The sequence below is a fragment of the Centruroides vittatus genome, unplaced genomic scaffold (genome assembly GCF_030686945.1).
Source record: "Centruroides vittatus isolate TY-2023 unplaced genomic scaffold, ASM3068694v2 contig_2460, whole genome shotgun sequence".
Taxonomy (NCBI): domain Eukaryota; kingdom Metazoa; phylum Arthropoda; class Arachnida; order Scorpiones; family Buthidae; genus Centruroides; species Centruroides vittatus.
The window spans coordinates 460,303-488,164 of record NW_027121555.1 but is presented as its reverse complement, the minus strand read 5'-3'; the positions used below and the strand labels follow the sequence as shown (position 1 = coordinate 488,164).

The window sequence follows — 27,862 nt, the reverse complement described above, 5'->3', positions numbered from 1 at the left end:
GTTATCTGAAGATAGTTAAAACAGTTTTGAACATTGCTGTTATCATCAAACATTTATATTTTGATGATTTCTTGTGTGTTAACAAATTTGTATACGTCTACATTACCTCATTTAAACCGAATCAGTGCATTGTCATCATGTATGTCTATGTGTGGATACAAATGCTATTTAATACTGTGCTAGATCATCTCGATTGATTGGCCTGCAAAAATACTAACACAATTTTTGTATTTTCAAGTATTAATATTGAGAGAATTCTGTCTATAAATAAAATCATCAAAGATATTTTCATATTTGCTATCTCCCAGAGCATATCAAAGGTCAAGTTTTAGACCAAATCGGCAAAAAGAGGTTTGTAAGCAAAAAATTTATCATCATTAAAATCTGCAAGTATAAATTATTTGACATTAACATTAAAATTCTTTAATATCAGAAACAACATATTTACAAATTATTATTATTATTACTTAAACAGTATTAATTTATATATATATATGTATATGCTACGAGTAGTAATAGCAAGAAATTACAGAGAAGTAAGAATCTCCAAAATAAAAAAAAACTGTTAGTAAAGAAAAAAATATGTATAAGTACAATATATTATCTAATACTCTATTTTCTGTATAAATAAATTAACGTGAACTTAACATAAGGCTAAAATTTGGATATTTTAAAGGAAATTTGTTTAAAATACACGTATGGCAAATAATAATAATACAAATGTGTTTTCACGCAAATTATGAGAAATTTCCGATAAAAATAATGACTATACAAATATGAAGCAGAATCTTTCCTCGTCTGTCGTTCAATCCATTTTATAATAAATAGAATTATTTTTTTTTTATTTAAATATAAATTTTCTTTAAAAAAATAGATGAAATTGTATGTGTGACCAATGATATTTTGATTCACATCTATGATATGAGATTTAGTTGCAAAAGAAAATGCTCACAGTGATGCAGCTATGATACTTTATGACATTTGTAGTGACTAGTTAGCTTGATCACAGATTTTCATCTCTTCTAGAGGTAGCGGTTCTAGTTCCGGAGGTTGTTTTTTTTTACTGTTGTTTTCCGTGCACTCTGAATCGGTACAGGCATGTGTAGTCCATGTGACCATGGTTGCTGAGAATGCGCAGTTCAACGATGGGATACACTTCCGGTTCGGGATCCTGAAATATTATTTAATTAAATATGTTTGAATTTACCATGTTAAAGATCTTGTTACAACGATACTTTGAGAAGAGATCAAGAGGTGCAAAGGTAGAGTAAGAGAGAGAGTAAGAGAGAGAGCAAGAGGCACCGATGGGATTTTTATGATTTGAATAAACTTTCACCAGACATAATCCACATTTAAAGTGCAGCAATAACAATAGATCAGCTATTTGTAAGAGAAGATATCACAATATGAAGGAAGGGCCATGAGTGAAAGATATGCCATGATAAGTATATATAAAAAAAATAATGTCTTATTAGTGTTTGATGCAAATTTTGTGGCGGTAGTACTAAAAATTGATTTATAGTGGATTTCTGTACGTAACATGGCAGCAAATTTTAAAGTATCAAGTAGTTATCAAGTTTCTTAAAAGATGGAATAGCAACTGTGAAATCGAGCAATGCCTAGATTGAGTGTGTGGAGAAGCTTCTACCTCCATATACCAACGTGAAAGAATAGGTTAGACATTTTTGATTAAGATGAGAATCCCTTGAAGATCACACGAGATCTGGTCTCTTGGTAAATGTGGTAACCTCAGAATAAATTGGTGTGGAAGAGGAACTGGTTCTTTCAGATTGCCAGTTGAAAGTGAAAAATATAGCAACAATGACGAAAATATCAGATAAGAGCATTCGATGTATACTTTGTGAGCATCTAGGCATGAACAAAGTCAGTGCAAGATGGATTCCCAAACTTCTTTCTTCTGTCCAACAGCAGCAGCAGCATGTAGAAAGTGCACAGTTGATTTTGGACCTTTATGAAGTGAATGGAGTTGATTTATTGAAATTATTGTTACAGGAGACAAAACTGTGGTCCTTTATTATGACCCCTTTACCAAAATGGAATCAATGGAATGGCAAGGTATTTTAGTCTTTTTGAGGAGTGATCCCCAAAAAAAAAACTAAAGTGTCATCATCAATCAAAAATATTATGGCTACTGTTTTTTTGAGACTAACGGCATATTGGTGGTGGACTGGTAGACTTTAAAGAAAGAAACACTATTGTAAATGCAAAATATTATTCAATGTTATTACATCAGTTGCCTGCAAAGATAAGCAAGAAACTTCAAGAAAAAGTAACAAGAGGAGTACACTTGTTGCATAACAATGCACCCATCCACACTGCACACTTGCTCAAGCTCAATCATCCTTTTACAGTCCATATCTTGACCCATCAAACCATTTTTTGTTTCCAGATTTAAAAAAAGCTCTGAGGTAGATATTTTGACAGTGATGAGGTGCCACAGACTGTGCTAATGGACCAGTTTAAATAAAAATCTTCAGAATAGTTTTATAACTTGCTTTTTAAACATAAGTGTATTGAAATCAAGAATTGATTATATTGCAAAATTACCATTATTTTATTTCCCTTGCCCTTTCTCACTAGATTGGGAACTTATGACATATCTTATGCTATAGAATAAATACATTGGTGTATTTTATTCTCTAACAGGTTTTGCAAATGACATTATACTATAGGAAAATTCTTAATTTGACAACTTCAATTTATAATTTGCTGCAATGGCTTATTATCCCATAAGGAAATGCCTCCTCTTAATTCTGTAATAAGTAACTTTGCAGACGGGATGACCCATTACAAAATTAAATAATAATTTTCTCAAATACTGAGAAAAACTCAAGAACAAATACAAAATAAAGTTTCAAACATCCATTAATATAGTAAGCAGTATACAAATTAATTACCCAAAGTATACAAAAAGTATGCATACAGTACTACATTACATAAATTGGTAAAGAAAATAGATAAATAGGCAGATTTAAAATTATGCGGGTTTACCATTACTTATACTTTACGATATTTTAATTTAAAAAATCTTACCTTTACATAGAAGTATTGAAGAGGATCGCCGTCTTTGTCATAGGTGAACGTTCCCAATAATTTTCCGTCCAGATCTGTTTCCGTTTTTAAACCCTAATTAAAGAGATTTTCCCATTTAGAAAGCAATTTAATTTTTTTAAAAATTTAGAGTTATGTCTGAACCTTACATAAACTGAAAAATCTTTGGGTGCACTGTCTATAGAACCTGTTAACGATAATTGTTTGGGTATGTGCTCAATTGAGAAGGCTGTGGGACGTATGGGAACTGATAATTTTATCACGAGATAGCCTTGAGTTCCTTTGAAAGCCCAGCATTGTCCAGGGTGCACATCCGGCTGTTAAGAACAAAAGAAAATTGCTTTGGATTACTCAAAAATAAATGGTAATAAAACTGTACAATAAAAAACAGACTTTACCTGAATTACTGTTCGAGGAGAATTGGTTCTATACCACACAGGAATTCCAAAAACGGTTATCTGTGCTGTACCAGTGTGATATGTTTCAGAACATCTTGTACTAAATATACTTCCACCTAAAATATTTAGGATAAAAAGAAAAGATTCAAACAGCATAATCAATACTTTGAAATTGATTTCTAAAAAATTCTAGTTCAATATTTGTGAGGAATAAACAGGTCCTTCCTTCTTTACTGCTAAGACAGGTAATTCAGAGTCACCACTGAATTTAATTCTGGAGCAGTTCAGAAATTTCACAAATCTGGATGTGTTATGCTCATCTGTGAAAACTGTCCATTCCTTGTTATCAGACTATATCCATAATGGACATGTAAAAACACCCCTTTTAAGGTTACAGAATTTTCAGTACATCCTCCTTAAGGCAGATGCATATGCAGCGAGTCAAGAAAACGCTACAAGTTTGCAGCAATAATAACCACCTGTCATGGCACTGCCTGGTGGTCCGTCAGAAGTAGACATGGGTCCCACTTTTGTAGCATTTGCAGTGCCCCCTTCTTTCCGTGCTGCATGCATACATTCTCTCTCCTTTACTGTCCCGACAGTATCACACAAGTTAGCTCTTTCCTACAATAATATGCACTTCTAATGGCAAATGTAAGAATTGTTGTTTAGAAAAATATTTAATTAAATATGCATTTACATTTGATGTAATTGATTTTATAGTTATTTAATTAAACATTGTAACATAATTTAAATTATCTTATTATGTAACATTTTTAGAATTACAAATTATTGGTAAAATTTGATATATTTTTAGTACAATTCTAAAAATCAAACGAGTAATTGTTTATTGGGACATTGTCACAATGCCAGGCTGCAATTTTTCATCACAATTCTTCTCAATTTTTTAGCATATCATACTTTTCCTGTTAGCAATAGTGTTGTACCAGTCATTTATCTGACTCTGTACAAGGAAAAATTTTTGAGTTGAAATAACATGACTTCCAGTGCAAACTGGAAGTTCGTATATAGTTAATTGAGACCACCTGCCACTACGATTTCTATATCTGGTTTCGACTTTCATCTATCTAGCTCTGTAAATGATAAACAATTTTATGATTTACATGCTATCAGTTTCACGAGTTTTATTTTCATAAAGGATCAAGTAGCAAAACTTCTCCGAAATTTGTCAACCCAGATTTAGGAAAATTGAAAATGCACATCAAATTTCGCATTAATTAGGGAAAAACCAACAATTGTACATCACAATAAAGCTGCTTTCCAAAATTGGGATTGTGAAAGATGAGTCTAAACCAAAAAAGTGCAGGAACAGTAAGACCAACATTATGATTTATTGGCAGCCTTTTTGGCACAAATTGTTTGCATTGAATTCCTTCCTGAAGATCAATCAATCAATGTGTCTATCTTAACATTTTATGGGTGATTACACGAAAAAATTCACCCAAAACAACTATTAAAACACCTAAAGAAAAACCAAACACTATCATGACACTGCCAAACCATTCATGAGTGACAATTGCAATGGCTACATAAAAAAACATGGAATCGCTAACCATCTGATTCTCCCTAAGTCAGCTTGTAACATTTTCTTTACCCAAAGTTTAAAAAAAAAGCTTTAAAAATTTATCTTGTACAAATTGTGATGATTTGAATGTAAATGAAATAAAAAAAGTTCCTTTCTAACAAGAAGTTTTGACTTTTTGAAGACATCTTATATATGAAATAATAGCCAAGAAAATATGACATAGTACATACCTGAAGATTCTAGTGCATAATCCACCAAACCAGTTTTGTCAGCATCATATAAAAGTATAGCCTCTTTGACAATCTTTTTTACTTTTTCTTCTGATGCGCATGTTTTTGTATCATTCGACAACATGGTACGTTCTTGGCTATCATAAATGGATGTTTTCATGGTAGAAACAGATTCTGCCACTATAGCAGCTGCGGCAGCCTTGGCGACGACTTCGGCCCTCTCTTTTAATGAACCGGATACATCCGTTGCAACTCTGTCGGCAACGCTATCGACGTAATTTTGTAATTCTTCTTTTCCTACAAATCTAGACTTCAGCCAATTACCAAAGGTAGCAAATGGTGAAGATTTATCTTGATGATCACTGTTCATAATCTGTATTGGAAATATTGTAATAAATAAGTGCCATGTGACTATTTAAAAATAAAATTAGCGACAAACCTCCAACAGCAGAGCAGCTATCTGTTTTTCTGCCGCGGCCATGTAATCGGATTGGTTACGACAACAGTTTCTCATTGCAACTAAAAGGCCTTCTACAGTGTGAATTTTTCTCTCCACCTCTTCCAATTTATTTTCAATGACGTTAAGTCTTCCATTTGTCTCTTCATTCCTATTCATAATGAAATATATACAGTAAAACACAAATAGTTAAATTATTATATTTATAATAAAATATAATACCTGTTTTCTTGAAAACCAATTGTGTTCTTCATCTCCGCAATGTCAACTGCCACACCCTTTAAAAATATAGTAAAATTTATATATATACATATATACAGGATATTTCCAAAATGAATGCTACCATTTTAAGTTACTGTAATTATGTTAATTATTATCTGAAAAGTATGCAACATACGAGGTCTATTTTTTAAATAAGGTCCATTTGTGAGTGATGCGCAACTGCAGCAGTGAGCATGCACGTCTGTTCCGAGCATGCTTTGCATGCATTTAGACACCATTTGCAGCCATATCATCTGTCTGTGTGCCGAGCTGTAGAAGTTTATAATGTCCCATGCTATTCCCAAATATTTTCGTGTTGACCTCATTTGACCTGTCTGGTTAACTCCGAACGTATTCATTTCTGCATCGGAACGTGTTTGATACTAGATGTCGCTATGTGTCATAATTTTTATATTAAATTGAACTCTGGAAACATATTAATAAATATAAAAACAAAAACATTATATATTTATTTTGTTTGTGAAAAATAAAAAAAAAATTTTTAACGACAATTATTATTTTTTAAAAAAATTTTTGTTAGGCTTAACATCGAAAAAATTTGGCATGGCGGCCACACACAATGGCAAAAAATTTCAACATGGGATAGGTTAAGAAAATTGAGTTGCCCGCTGACTGTGAGATACGATCTGTTATTCAATTCTTGAGTGCAAGAAACTTGGCAGCAGCAGAAATTCATTGTCAGATTTGTGAAGTTTACGGTAATAATGCTATGAGTGACAGTAAAGTTTGAAAGTGGGTGAGAATGTTCAAGGATGGGCAGGTTAATGTGCATGATGAGCCACACCCTGGCTGATCTCTGATTTCTGATGATTTGGTTTGTGATGTGGATAACAAAATTCAAGAGGACCGATGATTCGCGATTTCAATGTTATCAATTGAATTTCCACAGGTTCAAGATTAGTTTTGTACCACTGTTTCGGAGAAACTGAATTATAGAAAACTGTGTTCTCGGTGGGTTCCAAGACTGCTTTCTGACAATCACAAAACAAAAAGATTGGGCAGTGCTTTATCATTTTTGACTCGATACGATAAGGAAGGAGATGAATTGTTGGAGCACATTGTTACAGAAGATGAGACTTGGATGTCTCACAGGACTCCTGAGTCTAAGCAACAGTCAATGGAATGGCAACACACATCTTTACCAACCAAAATGAAAGCCAAACAGACAATTTCAGCATGAAAGATTTCGGCAAATTGGGACAGGAAAGGGATTTCTTTAGTGGATTTTATGCCAAGAGGCACAACAGTCAATTCTGATGAGTATTGTGTGACCTTGAGAAAACTCCGGCATGCCATACAAAACAAGCGGCGTGGCCTACTGTCTTCCGATGTGATGTTGTTCCATGACAATGCAAGGCCACATGTTTCTGCACAAACACAAGGTCTAATCAGTTCTTTTGAATAAAAACAACTGGATCATCCATCTTACAGTCCAAACCTTGCAGCCAGTGATTTTCACTTGTTTTGATAATTAAAGGAATTCCTTGGTAGTCAACAGTTCAACAATGATGAAGTGAAAACTGCAGTCATGGATTGGGCTTCTTTACAGGCAGCAGATTTCTTTGAAGTCAGAATTCAAAGAACTGTTGAGTGGTATGACAAATGTTTGAACAAAAATGGAAATTATGTAGAAAAGTAGGGGAAGAATTATATTTTAATGATATTTACAGTATTTTTCTTCTTATTAAAAACAGATCTTATTTAAAAAATAGCTTTTGTACATCAATTGATAGAGTAACCATCGGAGTTGCCTCTTCCATCTGCATTCTATCATCATATCTACCACATGTAGGAAGTGCCATAAACAAAATGGCAACTCCATAACAGAGAAGGCATTTTGTGTTCTGCAGTTTGCAAAGTTGGAATCACTCGTCATTGTGCAATGTGAATAATCTACACAAGCCATAGAATTGTGGTTGCTGTAGGAGGAGTTACAACAAATGCCATAGTGAGAATAGGCAGAATTCAAGCATCAGATGGATGTGTATCATATGATATGGTGGATTCATTGAGAAATTGCAATGGGTAAATGTGAAACATGGACAGTTTTCCAGTGTTTTGAATGTAAGTTACAATGTCATCAGATAATAATTAACATAATTACGATAACATAAATTGGTAGCATTCTTTAAAAATTATTAAATAAACACTTACTTTAGAATGATGAAGAATATGCTTAAGTTCTAGTTGTAATTTTTCTAACATCTCATTATTTTCTTTAATTTCTTTTTTCTTAAATAAATAAATAAGACTTTTAAATTTTATGCTATTTGTTAAGAATTTCAGCAAAAACAAAAATGATTTTTACTTCTGTCAAAACAATACTTTGTTGTTGAAACGTCAGCCCTGAAATTTCTTGCTTAAGTACTTCCTGTATCAGTATTTTTATCTCGTCAGCAGTTAGATGAGTAGTAGAAGAATCCAATTCCACCGTATGCCGAACAACCGGTATACTGGTTTCAACTTTATAATCTGCCGAATTTCTCTCTCTAGAACTAAATAATACATATAATGGGATACTCCAATTATATAATAAACTTCCCTATCGTTTGTACATGCAGTGCATTATAAAATGATTTCACAACTCCTCCGTGTTCCTATAGAAAAATGCAAACAAACATAAATTAAAGCATTACAGAATCAATTTAATAAAATAGTGAATACATATATATATATTTTATATAATAAATTACTTATAATTTTAAAGCTAATTATTTGAAATTTAACATTATTAAATAATAATTTTATTTTAAATAAATTAGGCTAGTAGTAATTCTAGCTTGAAAACCTTAATAATTCTACAGAAATTTCCTAACATGAATTATTAAATGTTGTTAAGTCTGGATCTTAAGGCTACACCACACATCTAATCTAATGTTCACTGAATTTATCGAGATATTCTCTAACCAGAAGACATGGGACAATATTGTAAGGATTTTGTGGTCATTCTATACACCACTATGTACAAAAATTATTTAGTATTTCTGTTTTTAATATGATTTATATTTGATTAGGTAGTAAAAAACAGGAGAGTACTGTATATAAATAAGGTCACTAAATTTAAGGCTTAAAGCCACACCAACTTCTATGTAAGATCTGGCCATTTTCCAGCAATTATAATTTTAATTACCAATTAATATGTACCTAGAGGGAGGTGTTAGGTGCCATCTTGTATTAAATTTAATAATTATAATTATACTGTAAGTAACCTATAATGTTATATTGTTTGTTAAGTTATGGCAATGCAACACTTGGGCAATCTGCCCAGGGGAATGCCTTTCCTGGAGTCTTTTAAGGGAAACTGGCCCCGATTTAGGCATTACAGACATGAAGAAAACCCAGAAAACTCCACGTGGCCAACCCATCCAAGCAAGGCATGAACCCACAACTGAACTACCAGTGTTCAAGGTACGAAGACTGCTTGGCCACCGGTGAGCCTAGTTATATCATAGTTTAATATATCTGAAAAAGGAGATTGGACCAGAAGTCTGGGTAATTGGCAATGCATCTGTTGTGGGTTTGAGTCCCATACTAGGCCGATTCTTTTCTTCCAAAACATTATAAAATTATTTAATTAAATTATTATTATTAAATTTAAACAAGATGGCACCTAAGGCCTCCCTCTAGGGAGAAATTAATTAGTAATTAAAATTATAATCACTGGAAAGTAGCCTGATCTTATATGGAAGTTGGTTTGGTTTTATACTAATAAATCAGGTTTGTTTTAAGAAATGTTTATATTTAAAGCTTAATATATATTTTTTATAACTAAAATCTAACATTTTTTTCAACAGTTTAAATTAATGACAAAATTATTCAAAGTAATTATTATTGATTAATAATATAAAACACACTGAATAATATCAATTTTCTTACATTTCCTATCGAATTTTGAGACCAGAATGAAAAATTGACAAATGAGGATGACAGAGACGCGATTACATCATGAGCTGAATTTGAAACCGTATCTTCGGAATTAAAATAGCCTGAAAAAAATTTACAGTCAGTCAATAAATTTTACTCTATCCACAATAAAACATTTATTATTCAATAATATTCTAGACGCCATTCATTCAACATTCTCATAGTTTATTCTTAATAAATTCCTTAATTAAAAATCCTATTAATTCTCCATGAGCATAAAGAGGGCCTTTTAGTATCTATTATGGTTTCAGCCAGACCTAGTTAGGACAGATAGGCAGCGAGGGACGAGAACCACATATCTGGGAAGACCACTCCCCAAAAACTCCCAGGTTTTTCAACTGCTTGGATTAGATTCCTGGTCTCACAGATTGTTTTATTATTAATTTATTATAATTAACTAAAAACTCACCCAGAAGTAATAAAGGTAATAACAACAGAAAAAGTAGGAAAAGTAAATTCTTCCATCTTCTTAATGTTGAAAATCTGAAATTAATATTTAAATCATTACAAACAAAACTGCAGAAACAATCTTTAATCTAGCAATTAATTATAACTAAACAACAAACATTTGCTTTCACTTAATTACGTTTACAATTAAAAAATCAACTGTAAACGTGCAAAATCAATCAAATTTAGGCACAACTTTCAACTTAGTAATGGCTCATTTCGGCTTTTTTTAATTTTACATTTCATAACCGAAGATGTAGAATAAAAGTTAATTGCCTACCCTTAGTCCAAATTACCACTTGTGGTGTAAATGTTTATTTAATTATAATTAATTTGTTGGACTAACAATTATCATTTATTGCTTTAGATATAACAAAACAAATTTAAAATGTTCTTACTTCTGTATTATCCACGTATCTAACAACATAGTATAACAGATAACTAAATAAATTGACTTCCACATGTGAAACCAGAGCCATCTCATAATTTTGAAAATGCTCTCTGTAAAAAGAAAATAATTATTTTTTAAATTAAACAACAAGAAAATAAGGTATCAATGGTAGTAAAATTTCAACAAACCAATCATGGTAACTTTCTTAATTATTGTAAGTATTTTCAGGAAAATCGACGTACTTTCAACCATTTTGAGAGAGCTTTCTTTGTTTTCTTGAAAGTCTTCATTATCTAAAAATAAATCATAAGAATGAATTGCAGGTATTAAATTCTTTGATTCTTATATTCGTAAATAGCAAATGTCGATTCTAAAATCAGCTACATATAAATAAATAAGCTTATGTTGTCCTGTAAGAAACTAAGCCCAAATTGTGTTAGTAATCGAATAATCAGACTACGTTTTGGATAATTAAATATACAAATTCTACATAATTTAGACTGGAAGGCAGGCAATTAAGATGTCTTGTATTGAATTTAAATTGATGAGGAAGCAAATGTCAGATGAAGGTCTGGGTACTGTAATTGGCAACATGTCTACAAGATAAGCATAAATTGCAGGTTAGAGTCCTGTTCTAGATCTATCTTTTCTTCTAAAATATTCTAAATAATTTATTTCACTTAACCTTAGTCTAAATTAAATAGTATTTGTATATTTCATTTCCAAAAATGGTTTGATAATAAATTCAGCTTGTTATTTGATTAAGGTTTAAAGTTTACATTGTCCTACACTAGTGGTTCTAAATCTTTTGAAGTCAGGGAACACTAAACTTTCACATTTTTTTCCACGGAACACTTACAATATATCAGCTTTAAAGCAGCGGTGGCAAACCTTTTTGAAATCAAGCACACTCGGTCTAGTAGATGACGACATTGGCGTTTGCTAATTATATTCCCATACAAAAATTATTTTATATTGTACAGGTATACCTTGAGTTACATCGTTCTCAATTGTACGTCATTTGTCAAAAAAGTATATGGAAAAATAAAAATCAAGTTTAAGTCATTTTATTCGACTTTACATCCGTCCGCCACAAATATTGAAGTCGTAATATCACTAGAAAAGTGTTAAAAGCACATAAAATCATATTAAAATATGTACATTTACAGTAAATGTTAATATAATCATCATAAATCCTAGAGAACGAAACATGAAAACATCTGTGTTTCTGTGTTGTTGTCTTATTTAGTAGTCTTTAAGTGTTCATTATTGGCATTTTCCATCGTAGTTTCTACTTACGTCGTAACTACACAAGTAAATTCGACTTATGTCGCCTCTCCTGGAACCAATTATCAACATAAGGCGAGGTATACCTGTATTGATTTTTCTTTTGCAACAATTTTTAATTTTATATTTGTTTTTTTTTTTTGCAGAACACTTCACGGAGCACCCGTGTTCCGCAGATTGAGAACCACTGTTCTACACAATACTTAGCTCTTCATACTTGAGGAAATTCCATGCTTAACTCTGCCAAAAATACAATTTCCACAAATAGTTCATTGTTAATCCCATAAATCAAGCAAAATAATAAAATAAATTTTTAATTTTTGCATTTGCTTAATGTAGTATAGAAGAAAAGAGAAGTTAAAATATTATGAATAAAATTAGCAATACAAATTAATACAACAGAATAAAAATTCTTGTAGCCCGTATTCAAAATATAGATTACAAACTGTTTTCACGAAAACATATCAAGATCTCAATGACTAGGTGTTTTTAAAGTGGGTCATTCATTTAATATGCAGTTACAGGCTAAACGTCACTGTTGTGTCATGTGTAACAAAATCTAAAGGCAATAAATGGAATTATTATCTAGTGTGGTCAGTGTGCTGTTTGATTAAACTGATACTGTTTAGTATACTATGTATATCGGTACGACAATTTTCATGCCAAACACCGTATAAACGTTGCGAAAAGTTCACTGAGTTCAGCGTTATATCCACATTTGCTTGTCGCAAGTACTTTCGGCGAACCTTACTGTCGGCGTCACTCGTTCATCGAAAGTACTTGCAACAAGCAAATGTGGATATAATGCTGAACACAGTAAACTTTTCGCAACGTTTATACACTATGTATGTACTTTAAACTGGAAAAAAATTTCCTTTAGTGGAGTTAGATGTACACTAAAAATACAAAGTTTCTACTGATTTAGAAATTTCAAATACTTAACTTGAACCTAATTAACTAGGCTATTATAATAGCTACATTTGGATTAAATTAACAAATTTGGTTTCGAAGTAAGTGGTTAATTTCTCATTTATATTAACATTAATAATTAGAATTGAATGAATATGAATCTGAAGGCAAACTCTTGAAGATTCCATGCAGACTGGGGTGTTAGGGTTATTTTCAAAGAAGTCATTTAAAAAAACCATAATAAGAATAATCATAATAAGAAGTCATTAAAAAAACCAAAAGGTCATAATATTTTCAACTCATCCACAGACCAGAAAGTGGCCATTATAATGGCCTAGTTAATTACCCCGAAAATAATTAAATTTAAATTAATTAAACTTTTAGCTTTGCTCACATGTTTCAAATATTTAAAAAGCATTTATTTTAGTTAGCAATCATTAAAAAAAAATTTTAATAATATATTCTAGTGACATTAATAAATCAAAATTTATAAATAAAAACGCTGTATATAAAAGACAATTATCGTCACTCTTATTTATGAATAGCATACAGCAGCAATTAATTAAAAATATAATAATAAAAAGATTATTGTAAACGTATACATCATTGAAATAAATAAAAGGAAACTAGTTTGAAAAAACTAGAATAAAGTTGATAGCCTTCACAATTACTAGGTTGAAGGACAACAACAAATAAACCAACGGTGTATTACAAAATCATTTATTTTGATATTTCATAACATACATTTGATCTGCCAGTGAATGATATTCATTTTGTTACTTTAAAAAGTTGTTATTTTGTATTTGGTTTTTGTTAAAATGTTGAAGTTTTATCCTAACCATATTCATTTTTTTAAACAGCATTTATTGATTATTTACTTTCATAGCTTTATTTTTTAAAATTTCATATGTTTGTACAGTACAGGATCTACTGTAGTAGTGAAATGAACTTTTAAGCAGAATAAGAAAAATACATAGGCAGAGAAAAAAAAAATATTTCTAATTTATTCTATACTAATAGAAAGCATATGATACTTTTAAAATGAATAATTTGCACCAAAATAATCCTAAAAAATATTTCAGTTTATTGCCTTAACAAGAAAAACTTACATGAATTTTAAACCAAAATTAAACTTTGTTTAAATAGGCAATCTTATCTTTACATTCAAGTAAAAATAAAGGAGTTATTATAATAAAAACTGGTATGCTATCAAGACAATTTCCTGTAGTTTTTGTAACAAAACAACAAATAAAATACCCAATTTACTTAATTGCTATATTTCTTTAGATATGTAATGTTACAGTGAACTTTCCAATGTATTAAATATTTATTAAAAAAATACTTGTGCCCAAAGTGATACAAGCTGTGGTCAGGAAAGCAAAGAACATTTTAAACTTGGCTACCAGATATCACAAGGTTTAATTTAAAGATTAAGTGTTATACTTCAACCACAGTTGTAATTTTTATCAATTTGAAGTAAAAGAAAGTGGATAGTAAAGAAGTTACAGGTCAACAATAAGTGTTAAAGTAATATCATACAAATTAATTAGCAGAAGACAGTTATCTGTAAGTATAGATATTAAATCAATATCTTCATAATATAATTTTTCTAGCAATAGTAATAAATTCACTACTTCTACAGCTTTTATAGGACTTTACCATATTAGAACTCCACAAATTTAATATTTTAAATGAAACATCCTGATTAGAAATTAATGTTAAGAAGTTATTGCATTTGGAATGAAGTAAAATCATAAAGCATAATTCTTGGTATCAAAAAACTAATAATCGTTACAAATAATAATCTCTGGAGAATTCAACCTTAATGTGATCCTATATGGAGAAGTTTTATATTCAAAATGAGATGGTGATCCTCTACAAGAAACAGCTGATAAAATCAATGAAGGGTTTGGGCTGTAGCAAGTCCACTTTACATCAATGTAATCACGTTTTATAAACAGTAGAATCCACTTATTGTAAACCTAAGATATTGTTAGCAGTTATCTAATGCTAATAAAATTAGCAATTCCAAAGCATTCATGTTAAAACACATTTACAAATTGCTCACTTATTGTAATCAGACTTTATTTACAGTTTTCAATATCTTTGGATAAATAGGCATTTTTCTACTTAACTTTCCACACTGTCAATGTCAACATATGGTTGATTGATAATTTTTATTAGTTATCAGTTTAAACAGTGTTTTAAGATTTAACACTTTAACCATTATTTGCTTGTAATACAGTAGTTTAAATTGCTGACATTTGTTACTTCAATTATATAAATAATAGACAAATGACTGTTAATTATTAATAAATCTTCAAATTATACATTAACTGTTTTAACATGTGATTTATTTCAGGCCAATAAAACCAGAATTTACACTAATTGCAGGGATGGGTGGGAGTACAATGTAGCTAGACAATGGCATTTTACATAAAAAACCTTAAAAGATGAATATTTTATTATAAAAAAAATATGAAAGGCTGCAAAGACATAAGAGGTTCTAAATTGTAAAGGCACAATAGTGAAATTTTTACTTTTCTTTTATTAACTTCATGTACAAATAGCGTGCCTTTGCAAAATTTGCCTCACTATTATTTTTTACCATCTAGCACTGGCTAATTGTAATTTAATTTACTTAATAATAAATGACTAATAACATTGAGTTATTATATGTATAGGCAAACTTCAGAGTGCAGGTGCCCACCAGTAGCCATGCAGTCTTCGTACCCTGAACACTAGAAGTTCAGTCGTGGGTTTGCACCTCGCTTAGACGGGCTGGCCACGTTGAGTTTTCTGGGTTTTCTCCACGTCTCTAACACCTAAATAGGGGCCAGTTTCCCTTAATAAGACCTCCCGGAAGGCATCCCCCCTAGGCAGATCGTGCAAGTGTTGCATTGCCATAACTTAACAAACAAGCTTCAGGGTGATTACAACAAACAAATTCTACTAAATTTAACAAGTTTTTGTGAAATAAACAATGTATTTTTTAATATACTTAATTTTAAAACTAATTAGTTACTATTATGTTCATAAATAAAATGCAAATGAATTAACTACATCTATTTACCTGAATAATTATCATCAAGACCTGAAAAAATAAAAAATGAATTATATATTTTAAGTAAACATCTTAATTTAAAAACATTTAAATAAATTAATGAAAGATTTAAATTATTTTCAAAATTGCTGGATATAAAAATACATTTAGAAATTTCCGTTAATTTTAACATATAGAACTTTCTTTCTCTTTTAAATTTACCTGTAAAAAAATTAGCAAATTTGTTTTAAAAATATGCAATTACCGTACGAATATTTCATTGGCGTAGAAGTGAAATTATTAAATGACGTATTTGACTTGTAATAACTTGATGAAATTTTATCTCCTCCGACATCAACATCGTTACTTTTTCGAAGATTTGTAAGAGTAGATCCGTGCAGACAAAATACTGATTGCTGATTTTTTTCATTCTTTGATTTAACAATTTCTGAAATGACACCAGAATATAATTAAAAAGTTGTTTGGAAATAATTTAAAAATTACTTTTAAGAAACTATAAACATTGATTAAACTCATGAAACTAATTTTTTTCCAACTTACCAAATAAACATATCTTTAAGAAATGTACTTAAAAGCACACTTCAATTTAATTTAAAAATAAAAGGAAGCAGTTAAAAAGTTTTTATCAATGTTCTAAACAAATGGCAACACCAATAAATATTAGATTAAGTAAAGATGCTTTCTTTATCATTGAATTGTTTTATATTGTGTCGCTAGATATTTAAGTGCATTTCTTAAAATATGGTAATCTCTTACCTTCAATTGCCATATATCGCACTATGATGATATACGGCAATTGAAGGTGGATTATTGCAATGTATTGAATGTAGTTAAGATGTTTATATTTATGGTAATCTCTTGTTATATCGCACAAAAATTAAATGCTAGACGTTAAAGGTTTAGCTTTAGTTTTAATTTCATCCACTTGTTGTTTACATTTACAATAATTCTTTCATTTATAAAAAATATTTTCTACATGATAATTATTCCTTCAGTTATTGTTTTTATAGCCCAACTTAATGTAAACATAATTCTTATACACAATACAATATATTAATAAAAACAATACAATACATTAATAAAAAATTAATTTTTAAGAATAATTTTGTCAATAAATTATTCACTTACTTTCGTAACTTTCGTCACCACTGCTCGAATCGGATAACATTCCAAGAGTGGACTCGTTGGATCTAATACTTCGACGGGACATGTTTGGATGAATGATACCTCTATTAGGAGTTACGCGGCTTCTGTAACTTAAACTGGAAGAAATTTATAAATTAGAACTGTAATTTATTGAATTCATAATAATTTCATGTCAATGTTAAACATGTTTTAAAGTAGTTAGTAATTTATTGTGTAACAATTTATTAAAATTATTGGGCATTTATAATATATACTAAAAAAAAATTTAAGAGAAAAAAATTTAAAATAATTAAGTACAGTAGAGCCTCTACATCCATCACTTGCCAGTCCAATGCATTCAATAATGTATTGGACTGGCTTCATCTCAAGTTGGTGCACATGAAATTTTCATATTACCATTTGATGTATGTAACAAAGAGACCAATGTACAGTACAGTATGCTTATACTGTCGGTCATTAGTTTGTTGCACATGCAGTCAGTAAAACAGTCATAATCATGATTAATACAATAAACTAACCTGTGAACCGAGCGTGTTTTTTACTGTACAGTACATAAATACAAAATCCAGTAATTCATCAATCTGCTGTAATTGGACACCTACCAGTTTAATATATGTCAGATTACAGAGACACTACTGTATTTTTATTTTAAAACTATTCTTTGTTAGTCTAAAAAGTAAAAAGTGGATAATTATCATATGATTTTCGAGAGAATGTCTTTATTTCAACAAATCAACGTCTTTAACAAATACTTTTTTATTGTAATTATTTATTTATAACTCTAGTAAACATAAATATTCCTTTTAATGAAAGGAACCAAAAACAGAATTATAAATTTCCAATTCTCATGATGAAACTTGAGTTTCATCATGACTACATTGAAATTCAAAATTTTTCATTTTATTTCCATTAAGTTAAAAGTACCCAAAAGTTGAGCAGGAATTAACAACATTATTATTAAAAGCTGAAATATTAAATTAAATAACCATCAAGAAAAACTGAATGCTAAATTAATTACATATTACACTCAGTTTTACAGAAAAGAAATAAAATAAAGCGAAGAAGAGTATCGTATCAAATCAAATTTAACTCCCATAAAGAAGAAACTAATAGTATCTCAACAGTAACTATGCATACAACAATTAATTATAAATTTATATCTAATTATTAAATTAGCCTTAATATAGCCTGTTAAATAATCTGGCAATTCTAATTTAATTGGATTGTTGTAGTAATAATAATAAACATTGTCATTCTGAATAAAATGAAACATTCAATTATACTTTAGCAAAGTTTAAATAAAGTTTTAAAGGGTCAGACACTAAAATGTTAAATAGTTTAATGTGCGCAACTAAATTTAACAAAATTTATTTTAGTAGAAATAGTAATGTAAAGAAACTGTTATTGAAGCTTATTTTAAAACTTTAACTTTTCTTTTGTGAACTAAATTAAATATTTTAATTTCCAAAAATCATTTAAATGGTTTAAATTGTAATTAGCTTAATGTTTAGTAAGGTTATATTTACTAACCTTTTTGCATATGTATAATCGGTCTTAACATTCTCCCTAAAATATAAATTTAAAAGTTAATTTGAATTAAAGATTTTATAATAAATTTTACTCATTTAATGAATAAAAAGATATTTTCTCTTTCAACACATTTTTATGTGCTATATATAAAATTTTATTATTATTATACTTAAGCAAAAATGTTTCCAAAAGTAATTTTTAGTGGTAATTTCTTTTATGAAAAACAAAAATTCAGAAACAGGGATGTGTAATGAACCTGATCTCTGCAATTACATGTTTAATTAGTGAAGAGAGAGGAAGAATTTCTAATTGGAAATGAAAGTAAGATCATACTAAAAGAACGAATGCTTAGAAACAATGTATTACTTACAGTTATCATTTTTCTACATGGATTTACTTAAAATCAGGAACTAAAAAATTCACAGCAACATAGTTTGTCATGCAGAGTAATTATATTTTTACAAAAGAAAGAAATCTCATTTGAAAAATACTTAAATAATAAATATAATAAATATTTACATTATTGTTTATATTAAACATTTTTATAATGTCATGTTAATTATAAAAATTATTGCTTTTGCTCATGCAAAATTCTGAAAAGGCATTCCCATTGTAAATCACAAATAAGTATAATAATACAGATTAACATTCTGATTTCATCTGCAGAAAATTTTATTTACTACATTATAACACCACAACGAAACCATTAAACTATGAGATACACATTAATGAAGTATTTTATTTTTTATATATTTCTTTTAAAGTAAAAATTTTAAAGTAAAAATACTTTGACAAGACTATGTCTTGTTTATAAAATTGTACTGCGGGCTTGTGTTACCAGCTTAGAGGTATGAAGGAGTACATGTCAGGAGTTGAAATTTGGCACAGAATATTAAGTGCCCAAATCATGTACACAAAAAAAAAAAAAATATCAGACTTGTAGGTAGTCAGGGGACTGAGAACTGAGTCAAAATAAAATACAAAATGGCGACACACTCTACAAACAGGCAGTAGTGCAAGATTTGTGTGCACGTTGCTTGTTGGAAAGTTCGAAAAGCAAATGTTGCTAAATCAAATTTTGACAAATGAATCTTTGAAAAACCCATTAAAAAAATTACACATGATTTCGCATTTCACATAAATCAGTCTCTTTCAGCCGGCAGTCTATCGTAAGTTTGCCGAAATTTATTCCCAACCATCGGGATGGCTAAGGTCTATACATTTGCGGGTGGCAGTTTTGAGGAGGCAGAAAAGACAAGTGTTTCACAAGGAAACAGTTTATTTAGGAGACAATGCTTACACAATTAACTCGACATTCGGAAGTCCAAAGTTTGGTTTACGAGTCTTCATGAGTTCTTTTTCAATGCTGCCGGGCCTGGGGCAACATCGAGTCAATGTTCGATAAGAGAAGAAGCACAAAATAGTGGCAAGCTAAAAAAAGAAAAAAGAAGAGGGCAACGATCACAACAGATGTACTCTAGAGAAAAAGCTCTTTTTTCCCCCTTGGCATTGGAGGTTTTATAATTTTCTCAGGATCAAATCATTGCTAATTGGCTGAACCTTTTTCTCCTCACTTCCCAATTGGTCTTCCACCAGTCTCCAGGTGTAAATGGAGCTCCGTTTAGGATGCGGAAAAGGTCGGCTAGAGATGATCTACTTGACACCATCTTTTAGACACTGATCGCGTTTAATCGGAGATGATGACACCCACACTCATTATAAAAATTTTTCTAGTTTTGTTTTGCTTTCTAAACTGCGTCTTAAATTTTTAATATTTTCCTTTTTAAATTTTTTTTATCTAAAATTTTTTTCCCTGCGACTCTTTATGAGCATCGACGTCAAAATCCGGTGTTTCTGACACTTATACAACTTGTTTTCTTTAATGTTGACGTTAATAAATTTTAAATTTTTCTCTTTTAACGCAATTTCTGTGCCTTACACTATGGACCAGTGCCGGTCAGTGAAAAAATTTCCCCGGTCCATAGACTGATGGTCGAAAGACACTGATTTATGTGAAATGCGAAATATTTAAATAAATATTTGACTGTATTGAAGCCGGTGCAGTTGATTACAGGTGACATTTAAATAGTAATCTGGTTATTGTACATACTTTGTTATATACAGTAACTCTAGATAGGCATATATAGGCTTAATAAACAAACATAATTCAGAGTTGCACATAATTACTTAGTCTATAAAATAATCCATAATTCTACCAGTTTGTGATGAGAAAAAGATTGAAAAACATTGACATAAATAACATTAAATTATGGCACTTGTTAATTTATTATAAGTATATCATTTGTGTTTTCTCCAAAAATTTGAAAATTGAAATTGAGCAATACATGAAAATAATATTTATTACTTTAAACAATGTACAATGATTATATATTCTTGGTAAACTGAACTTTTAATTAATAAATACATGCTGTCTTTTGGCATTAATTTAGCTTTATTGATACACTGACATTTATCCTATTCTGTATTACATTTGTTATTGTAAACTAGTTTAGTCAATGTTCTTTTACAGTAAAATATACATTTATAAAACAATAAATCAACAAGCCCAACTTTTAATTAAAGCCAAATGATCTGCCATATTGTATACACAATAATATGGCAGATTGTTTGGTGTTAAATATATATATTTTGCTGTTATTATTTATTATTGCTATTATATATCTTTTAATATACCGTATTAGCCCGAATATAACGCGATATTTTTCGACCATTTATTTTCAGTTAAAAAATCGATTCGCGCTAAATTCGGGGTTTAAGTAATGGAATGTAATATAAACAAGGACATTTTCCTACAGAGATTGAAACGCGACTGAACGTCAGACCTGGCTCGACCGACCACTTCAAAACAACCATGTGATCTAGTTAGTAGGCCTGCGCTTTTGTTTGCATAGCGCTACTATAGTAAGGCTATGTCTCCGCTTGTTCGAAGTTCATTAGTCACGTGATTTTTTGACCGCCTTTTGGGCTCTCACAGACGCCATTTTTTATCTTAAAATTGTGAAATTTTTGGCTTTGCTCGAATAATTATTATTACATCTTTCTTTTCTTTATTTTCTCTACTTTTAAACAATGTAAAATATTTCTATATTGACAAAATGCTTTATTTGTGTCGAATTTAATGTAATTTGATACGTAAAACGCAAAAAATAAACATATCAAATTTCAACTTGCTGTAATTTATCTCATGTTTCACCGATTGCCATCGGGTTTGTTTGTAAATGGGAAAGAAATATGACTTATTCAAGTTAAGTCAGTAGAAATTTCGTACTACTGCGAGAAAATTTGTCAATAGATCCTCTTTACCCCCTAACACGAAAGTCAATAAACGCTAATTGTTTTATAACCCTATTTTCAAATGCTTTTTTCTGAGTTGTAAATCGACCAATTGACTAAGTTTTTATTTTGTTTTACTCAGAAAAATGTTGTGTTTAAGATTTAACAGATATTTTCTTTATATTTTTACACATGAATTTTATTTTTAATTTTTTATCTGATATAGTCGTGTGTTAGGCTTAACTCGATCATTGACACGAATGTAACCTGTGTTATTAGCTATAAATACCTAAATAAATGCTTATCTGAATTTTACTTTCTTTGAATTCTTTTATGAGTATTATTTTTTTTCTAAATATCTTTATGAAAATTTTGGAGTCGCGTTAAATTCGGGGTCGCGTTATATTCGGGCTAATACGGTATATACAATAAAACTTGTGTAAACTGGAATTTTATGGTATTGTACATTTTTTCCAGTTTGACAGGTTTCTTTTTGAGATATTTTCTATCTTAAAAAGAATATTCTGCTCTGTTCCGAAGAATTTTTTCCATTTCAGCAGATTTCTGCTTTATTCGGGTTTTACTGTATGCTTAAAATCTGTTATATATAATCATTTGTAATGTGCAGCAGTACATAATCAGTTTTAATATTAAAACAACTAACTTACTCAGAATCGCTGTCATTATAACCGCTAGAATAATCACTGGATTTTTTAGACATTTTGCCGAAAGATGTATCAGATTTTCTAATAATTTGTGTTTTCTTCGAAGCTGTCGTTATCCTGGATTTGATATTACTACCAGACTTAGATCCTTCGATTTGTCTCGAATGACCGGACTGCATTAACTGCAAAAAGATTTTTGTTAATTTTATTAATAATATAATTAATCAAACTGGAGTTAAAATTCATTCTCGTGTATGTAAATTGTTTGAAATATATATTAAATTACACTTCCCATTATAACAACAAATAATAAACTGGAGATTTGATTATTCTAATATAATTACTAGCCTTTTGTTTTCATAAAGTATTTTAAATTTTAATTATAAATTTATCTTGTAACTTCAAAAGTGTGTGTAGTAATTTAATTACATAACTACAGTAGCTGCTTATTATATTACATATGTTGGGGAGAAACCAAATGAGCAATGTATCTGACGTTATCCACCTGTTTTTCTCTATTTTTGACATCTGTGCCAACTTGCTTTTATGTGGGTTGTCGTATTTCATATGATGGTAGTCACAATATCAATAATTGGAATAAGGTAATATTTTTCTTTTTGCCGGTAGAAATTAAATGGAAACGAATGTTTTAAAAATTATTGGTTAAAGAGCTTTATATTTCAAAGACAAAAACAGTGCATACATTCAAATGAGTGATGTAATGAGAGGCTACTGTAATTATAAAATTCAGCTTATTTCTCTTATTATATATCTCAAATTATTTACTAAACAATAAAATATTTAATCATCTATAATTTCTGAATACATTTCTCAAAAATATTTTGGGATTTTTAAAAAAATGCTGAAAATGCAACCAGGAAATGAAAATAAAATTTAAATGTAAGGAAGTCACTAATATTGTAATGTTTTTCTTTTTTAAAAGTCTTTTTGCACTGTGGGCACTAAGAAAGCCTTTATTAGAAAGCCCATTATGGGTTTGGCTAGACCTACAATGGGGGCAGGGAATGGGGCTCGATATATTTGAACAGACCACCCTAAAAATATTCCTGGGGTTATTTGGCTTATCTGGATTCAAACCTGGTCCCCTACAGCAGTGGTTTTCAATCTGTGGTCTGTGGAACACGGGTGATCCGTGAAGCCACTTCAAGTGTTCCGCAAAAAAACAAACATATAATTAAAAATTGTTGCAAAAGAAAAATCAATACAATGTAAAATAATTTTTGTATGGGAATGTAATTAGCAAATGACAATGTCATCATCTACTAGACCACGGATGGACAACCTTTTTCTGTATAAGGGCTACATTTTAAAACTTTTGAACTGATGCAGGTCGCATACAAGAGAAAAGAGGAAAAAAATGTTGATAAATCACAATTATTTATTTATATAATTATAAATTAGCATATGTATACTTAATTTAGCATCTGGAACTGATGTAAACATAATATATTGGAAATATTTGGTTAAATATTAGTCACTGCTAGTTTAAATTAGTTTTGATGTGTCTGTCAGCCGGTTTCTTGTTTTAATTTTTACTAAATTCATTGTGGAAAAACTATTCACAAACATAAGTTGTAGAAAATAACGTTTAAATTTTTGCTGCATACTTCCTTAAGCTGGGAAATTGATATATTTATTCATATTTTATGCGACGCGAGCTGCAGAAAATATTAATGCGGGCTGCATGCAGCCCGGAGGCCGCAAGTTGCCCATCCCTGCACTAGACCGAGTGCGCTTGATTTCAAAAAGGTTTGCCATCTCTGCTTTAAAGCTAATGTATTGTAACTGCTCCACGGAAAAAAATGTCAAACTTTAGTGTTCCACGGAAACAATGTGAAAGTTTAGTGTTCCCCGACTTCAAAAAGATTGAGAATCACTATCCTAGAGCGGCGGTTGGCAACCGGTGGTCCATGGACCATTGACAGGCCGTGAAAACATTTAGGTAATCCATGGAAAAATTTGGACATTAATCAATTGAAGGTTATGCAAAGTATTACGAAAAAAATGCAAAATGCTTAGTTGCTTTCTTTCACTCATTGGGGGAGTTTTTATTTGAATCTAAAACCAAATATGAAGTGACTGTTATCAATAAATAATGAACAGTAAACAATATTGCAAGCGTGATTGTCATCCTTTGTGGAAAAGCGCTAAGAATCCATAAACTTATTTCAAACAAGTAGGAATGAACTTTAGGCTTGCATAATTAAACAAGCAAGTTTCATATTAATATAGTAAAATTGAACTTTTATGATCATTATTCTACACATTTTGTATCGTTTAGAAAAATTCATGATAGTGGTCAGCGGGATTCTAAATTGTGAGTTTAGTGGTCCGTGAGGTCAGAAAGCTTGCAGACCGCTGCCCTAGAGCAATAGGTTGCCACCTTAACTGTTCAGTAAAAAAGTTCCTACACTGGAAACAAAACCAGGTTTCCTGAGCCAAGTATCCTAGCAACTAGTTCACATGGAAAATGGTAATCTTTACAATATGCAAATATCTAATATAAACATTTCAGAATTTTTCTTTTTCTATAACTTTATTATTTTTCTCTTTGGCATAAATTTTGTTTGCTTCCATTTATGAAGAAATGTATCTTTAAAATCTGCAATATTGTCAATATATACTTCATAAAATATAATTAACCAAATACATTAAATTAATATAATATTCTCCAATCAATTAGAAATGGAACATTTAAATTTGTACTAAATCATAAAAACTTATTGTTGTTAATGTGAGAGGGGGAAATTTACATTCTTGTCAATGATGAAGACACTTTGCACTCGTTGGAAATGTTTGTTACCATTAAATAGTTAACTAAAACCAAGTTTTTCAAGTTTATTAAGTTGTGGTTAAATTCGTTGGAAGAACATATTTTGTAAAGTAGCAACTTCCAGCAACTACAATATCACAAATTTTAGCAATCCCTTTTTAAAGATAATGTCAAATTTCCGCAATTAGAAAAAATAACAAATATTGTTTACATAATAAATTAATAATGATTTTCAGCTTTTTCATTTATCTTCATTTTATATATTATAAAGAGTTATACATTTTTTAAAATAAAAACTTTGTAACAATAATTAGAACAATGCCAACATTTTGTAGTTTAATGTCCTATATTTCACATAATAATCTTTGAAACCAAATCCCAAGCTTAAAAATTTAGTCTTATACCCTGTTTGCATCAAGCATTTCAATCTACATTGTGACTAAGGTCAGCGACTATGCCTTGGTGCAACCTTCCTCGACCATTTCAATCTCGACTGAAACGGGGTTCAATCGTGATCAACTCAAGAGAGTTCCTGAAACTAGATCCAGTCATAAGAGAGATCCCACAATCCCACACGTGCAAAAAAATACAAGATGGCTGTGGAACACGTGTCGGGTTATCGACAGAGAAATAAAAAAGATACGGTATTTGGAGAGACGATGACATCTGTCTATTATTAGATAAATGGCAAGAAAAAGTACTGTATTTATTTCTAACCAAAACTTCCATTTTGTTTGTTGGTGTTCGTGACTTACCACATAGTTATGTCAGTTTTATCATCGCATGTAATAGCCGGGTTCTTCTCAAGCGGACTGCCTGTGTGAACATCACGATGTTTGACTGGCAACAGTCACAATCCAGATTGTAAGTAAATCGAGATCGAAGTGAGATGTGGATTGTGTGCGAACATAGTATTAGGCTTTTTAACTTTCAGTAAAGTATTTCAACTTTTACATTTTTTGTAAAATTCAATAAGTATGGAACAAGAGGCACTAAGATCCCATTTTCCATATCCATTGTGGGTTTGGCCAGGCCCATAATGGTGGTGAGGGACAAAGCCCAATGTATCCAAGGATCAACTACTCATACATTCCTAGAAAGTGTGCTCCCAGATTCATTCCAGAGTGCCCCTACAGCAGTAGGAACCATCTTGGCCACCAAACTTTTACATTTTAAAAGACATTGCAATTTTCATTTTTAGACTTAATAATATCTAAACAAACTACAGAAACAAAAATTACCTGTAACTCTTTAGGAGTTGACATTGTTGTTACGTCAGCACTAATTTCTTGTTCATTATTCTTAACTTCTTTGGTAACTACTCCGCCTCGTATCCTACTTTTCCTAACTGTTTTCGAATGAGCCAATGATACGACATTTTGAGAATTCCTATGTTAATTAATTCAAACTAAAATAAATTACTGAAAATAAATTTTATTTAAAACACTTACAAAAAAATTTGGTAAAAAGAAATCTCAAAAATGTGAATAAATAAATAATTTCTATCAAACAAAATATCCACAAACCCAATTTTTAATTTATTTCAAAAGAGCTGCATATCATCAGGCTATAATAAGGTTATAATTTGCATGGTAAGCAGGAGTTGTGGATTCAAGCCATGCTCTCCCAGGAATTTTATATTGAAAATTAATTCATTATAATTATTAAAATTATCAGGAGATAGTGGCTTAATCACCTACCACTAGTCAAATTACTTTACATCTAATTATTGGTTTAGCCTTATTATAGTCTAAAAACATAGAAATTAAAACGAAATATTTCCATCATTTATTATTATTTCTAATTAAAATACTAAAAACATTTCATATAATGAATAAAGGCAATGAATAAGTACATAAATCAAAGTAAACATAGAATTCCAACTCATTTTGAGTTTAGACTTCCTAATTTAAAACTTTTATTTCCAGTAAGGAAGACTTAGTCTTTTAGACTAATAGTCTGAAAGACTAACACTGCCCACCAGTGGCAGAGTGGATAAAATCACCATACACTGGTAGTTGATTGTGGGTTCGTACCTCACCAACAGACTTGCCATGTGGAATTTTTCAGGTTTTCTTCATGTTGGTAACACCTAAATAGGGACTAGCTTTATATAAAAGTCTTCTCGGATTGCACCTAAATAGGGGCCAGTTTCAACTATTTAGGTGTTACCAACTTATTTAGGTGAAGGGAAAATGCCTCCTAGGATGTCTCTTAAGGGATTAAAAGACACCCCAGGAGGCATTTCCTTTTCAGAAGATCGCCCACGTGTCGCATTGCTGTAACCAAATAAGCCAAACCAACTAAAAGACTAACAGTTTTATTTCAAAACTTGAAAAAATTATGTAACAAACTTATAAAGTACTTTCATATAAGGAAAACTTAAAAAATTTACATAAAATTCTCAAAAAAGACAATACATTCAA

At 30.3% G+C, this 27,862-nt stretch overlaps 2 protein-coding genes across 5 annotated transcripts in view; both read right to left on the bottom strand.

Annotated features, from left to right (window-relative positions):
• Window positions 1–479: 479 nt before the first annotated feature.
• Window positions 480–8,423, bottom strand: LOC136971332 (SUN domain-containing protein 1-like). The gene is made up of 9 exons (XM_067265787.1): window positions 8,294–8,423; window positions 8,140–8,217; window positions 5,926–5,981; window positions 5,686–5,854; window positions 5,247–5,619; window positions 3,471–3,586; window positions 3,222–3,389; window positions 3,055–3,147; window positions 480–1,171 (listed from the first exon to the last, which is right to left on the bottom strand). The coding sequence occupies exons 2-9, from the start codon at window positions 8,188–8,190 to the stop codon at window positions 1,061–1,063; spliced, it is 1,137 nt and encodes a 378-aa protein (XP_067121888.1). The 5' UTR covers window positions 8,191–8,217; window positions 8,294–8,423; the 3' UTR covers window positions 480–1,060.
• Window positions 8,364–27,862, bottom strand: part of LOC136971331 (uncharacterized) — a 28,511-nt gene continuing 9,012 nt past the window's right edge. For 2 of the 4 annotated variants that reach the window (XM_067265783.1, XM_067265786.1), the window contains exons 2-12: window positions 26,678–26,825; window positions 22,646–22,824; window positions 18,684–18,719; window positions 17,136–17,269; window positions 16,252–16,434; window positions 16,017–16,037; window positions 10,936–11,040; window positions 10,755–10,857; window positions 10,319–10,392; window positions 9,862–9,971; window positions 8,364–8,582 (exon numbers count right to left, since the gene is read on the bottom strand). In XM_067265783.1, coding sequence (XP_067121884.1) covers window positions 8,511–8,582; window positions 9,862–9,971; window positions 10,319–10,392; window positions 10,755–10,857; window positions 10,936–11,040; window positions 16,017–16,037; window positions 16,252–16,434; window positions 17,136–17,269; window positions 18,684–18,719; window positions 22,646–22,824; window positions 26,678–26,825 — 1,165 coding nt within the window. In that variant the 3' untranslated portion in view covers window positions 8,364–8,510. The remainder of the gene's footprint in view (window positions 8,583–9,861; window positions 9,972–10,318; window positions 10,393–10,754; window positions 10,858–10,935; window positions 11,041–16,016; window positions 16,038–16,251; window positions 16,435–17,135; window positions 17,270–18,683; window positions 18,720–22,645; window positions 22,825–26,677; window positions 26,826–27,862) is intronic. The other 2 variants (XM_067265785.1, XM_067265784.1) reach the window with 2 other exon arrangements.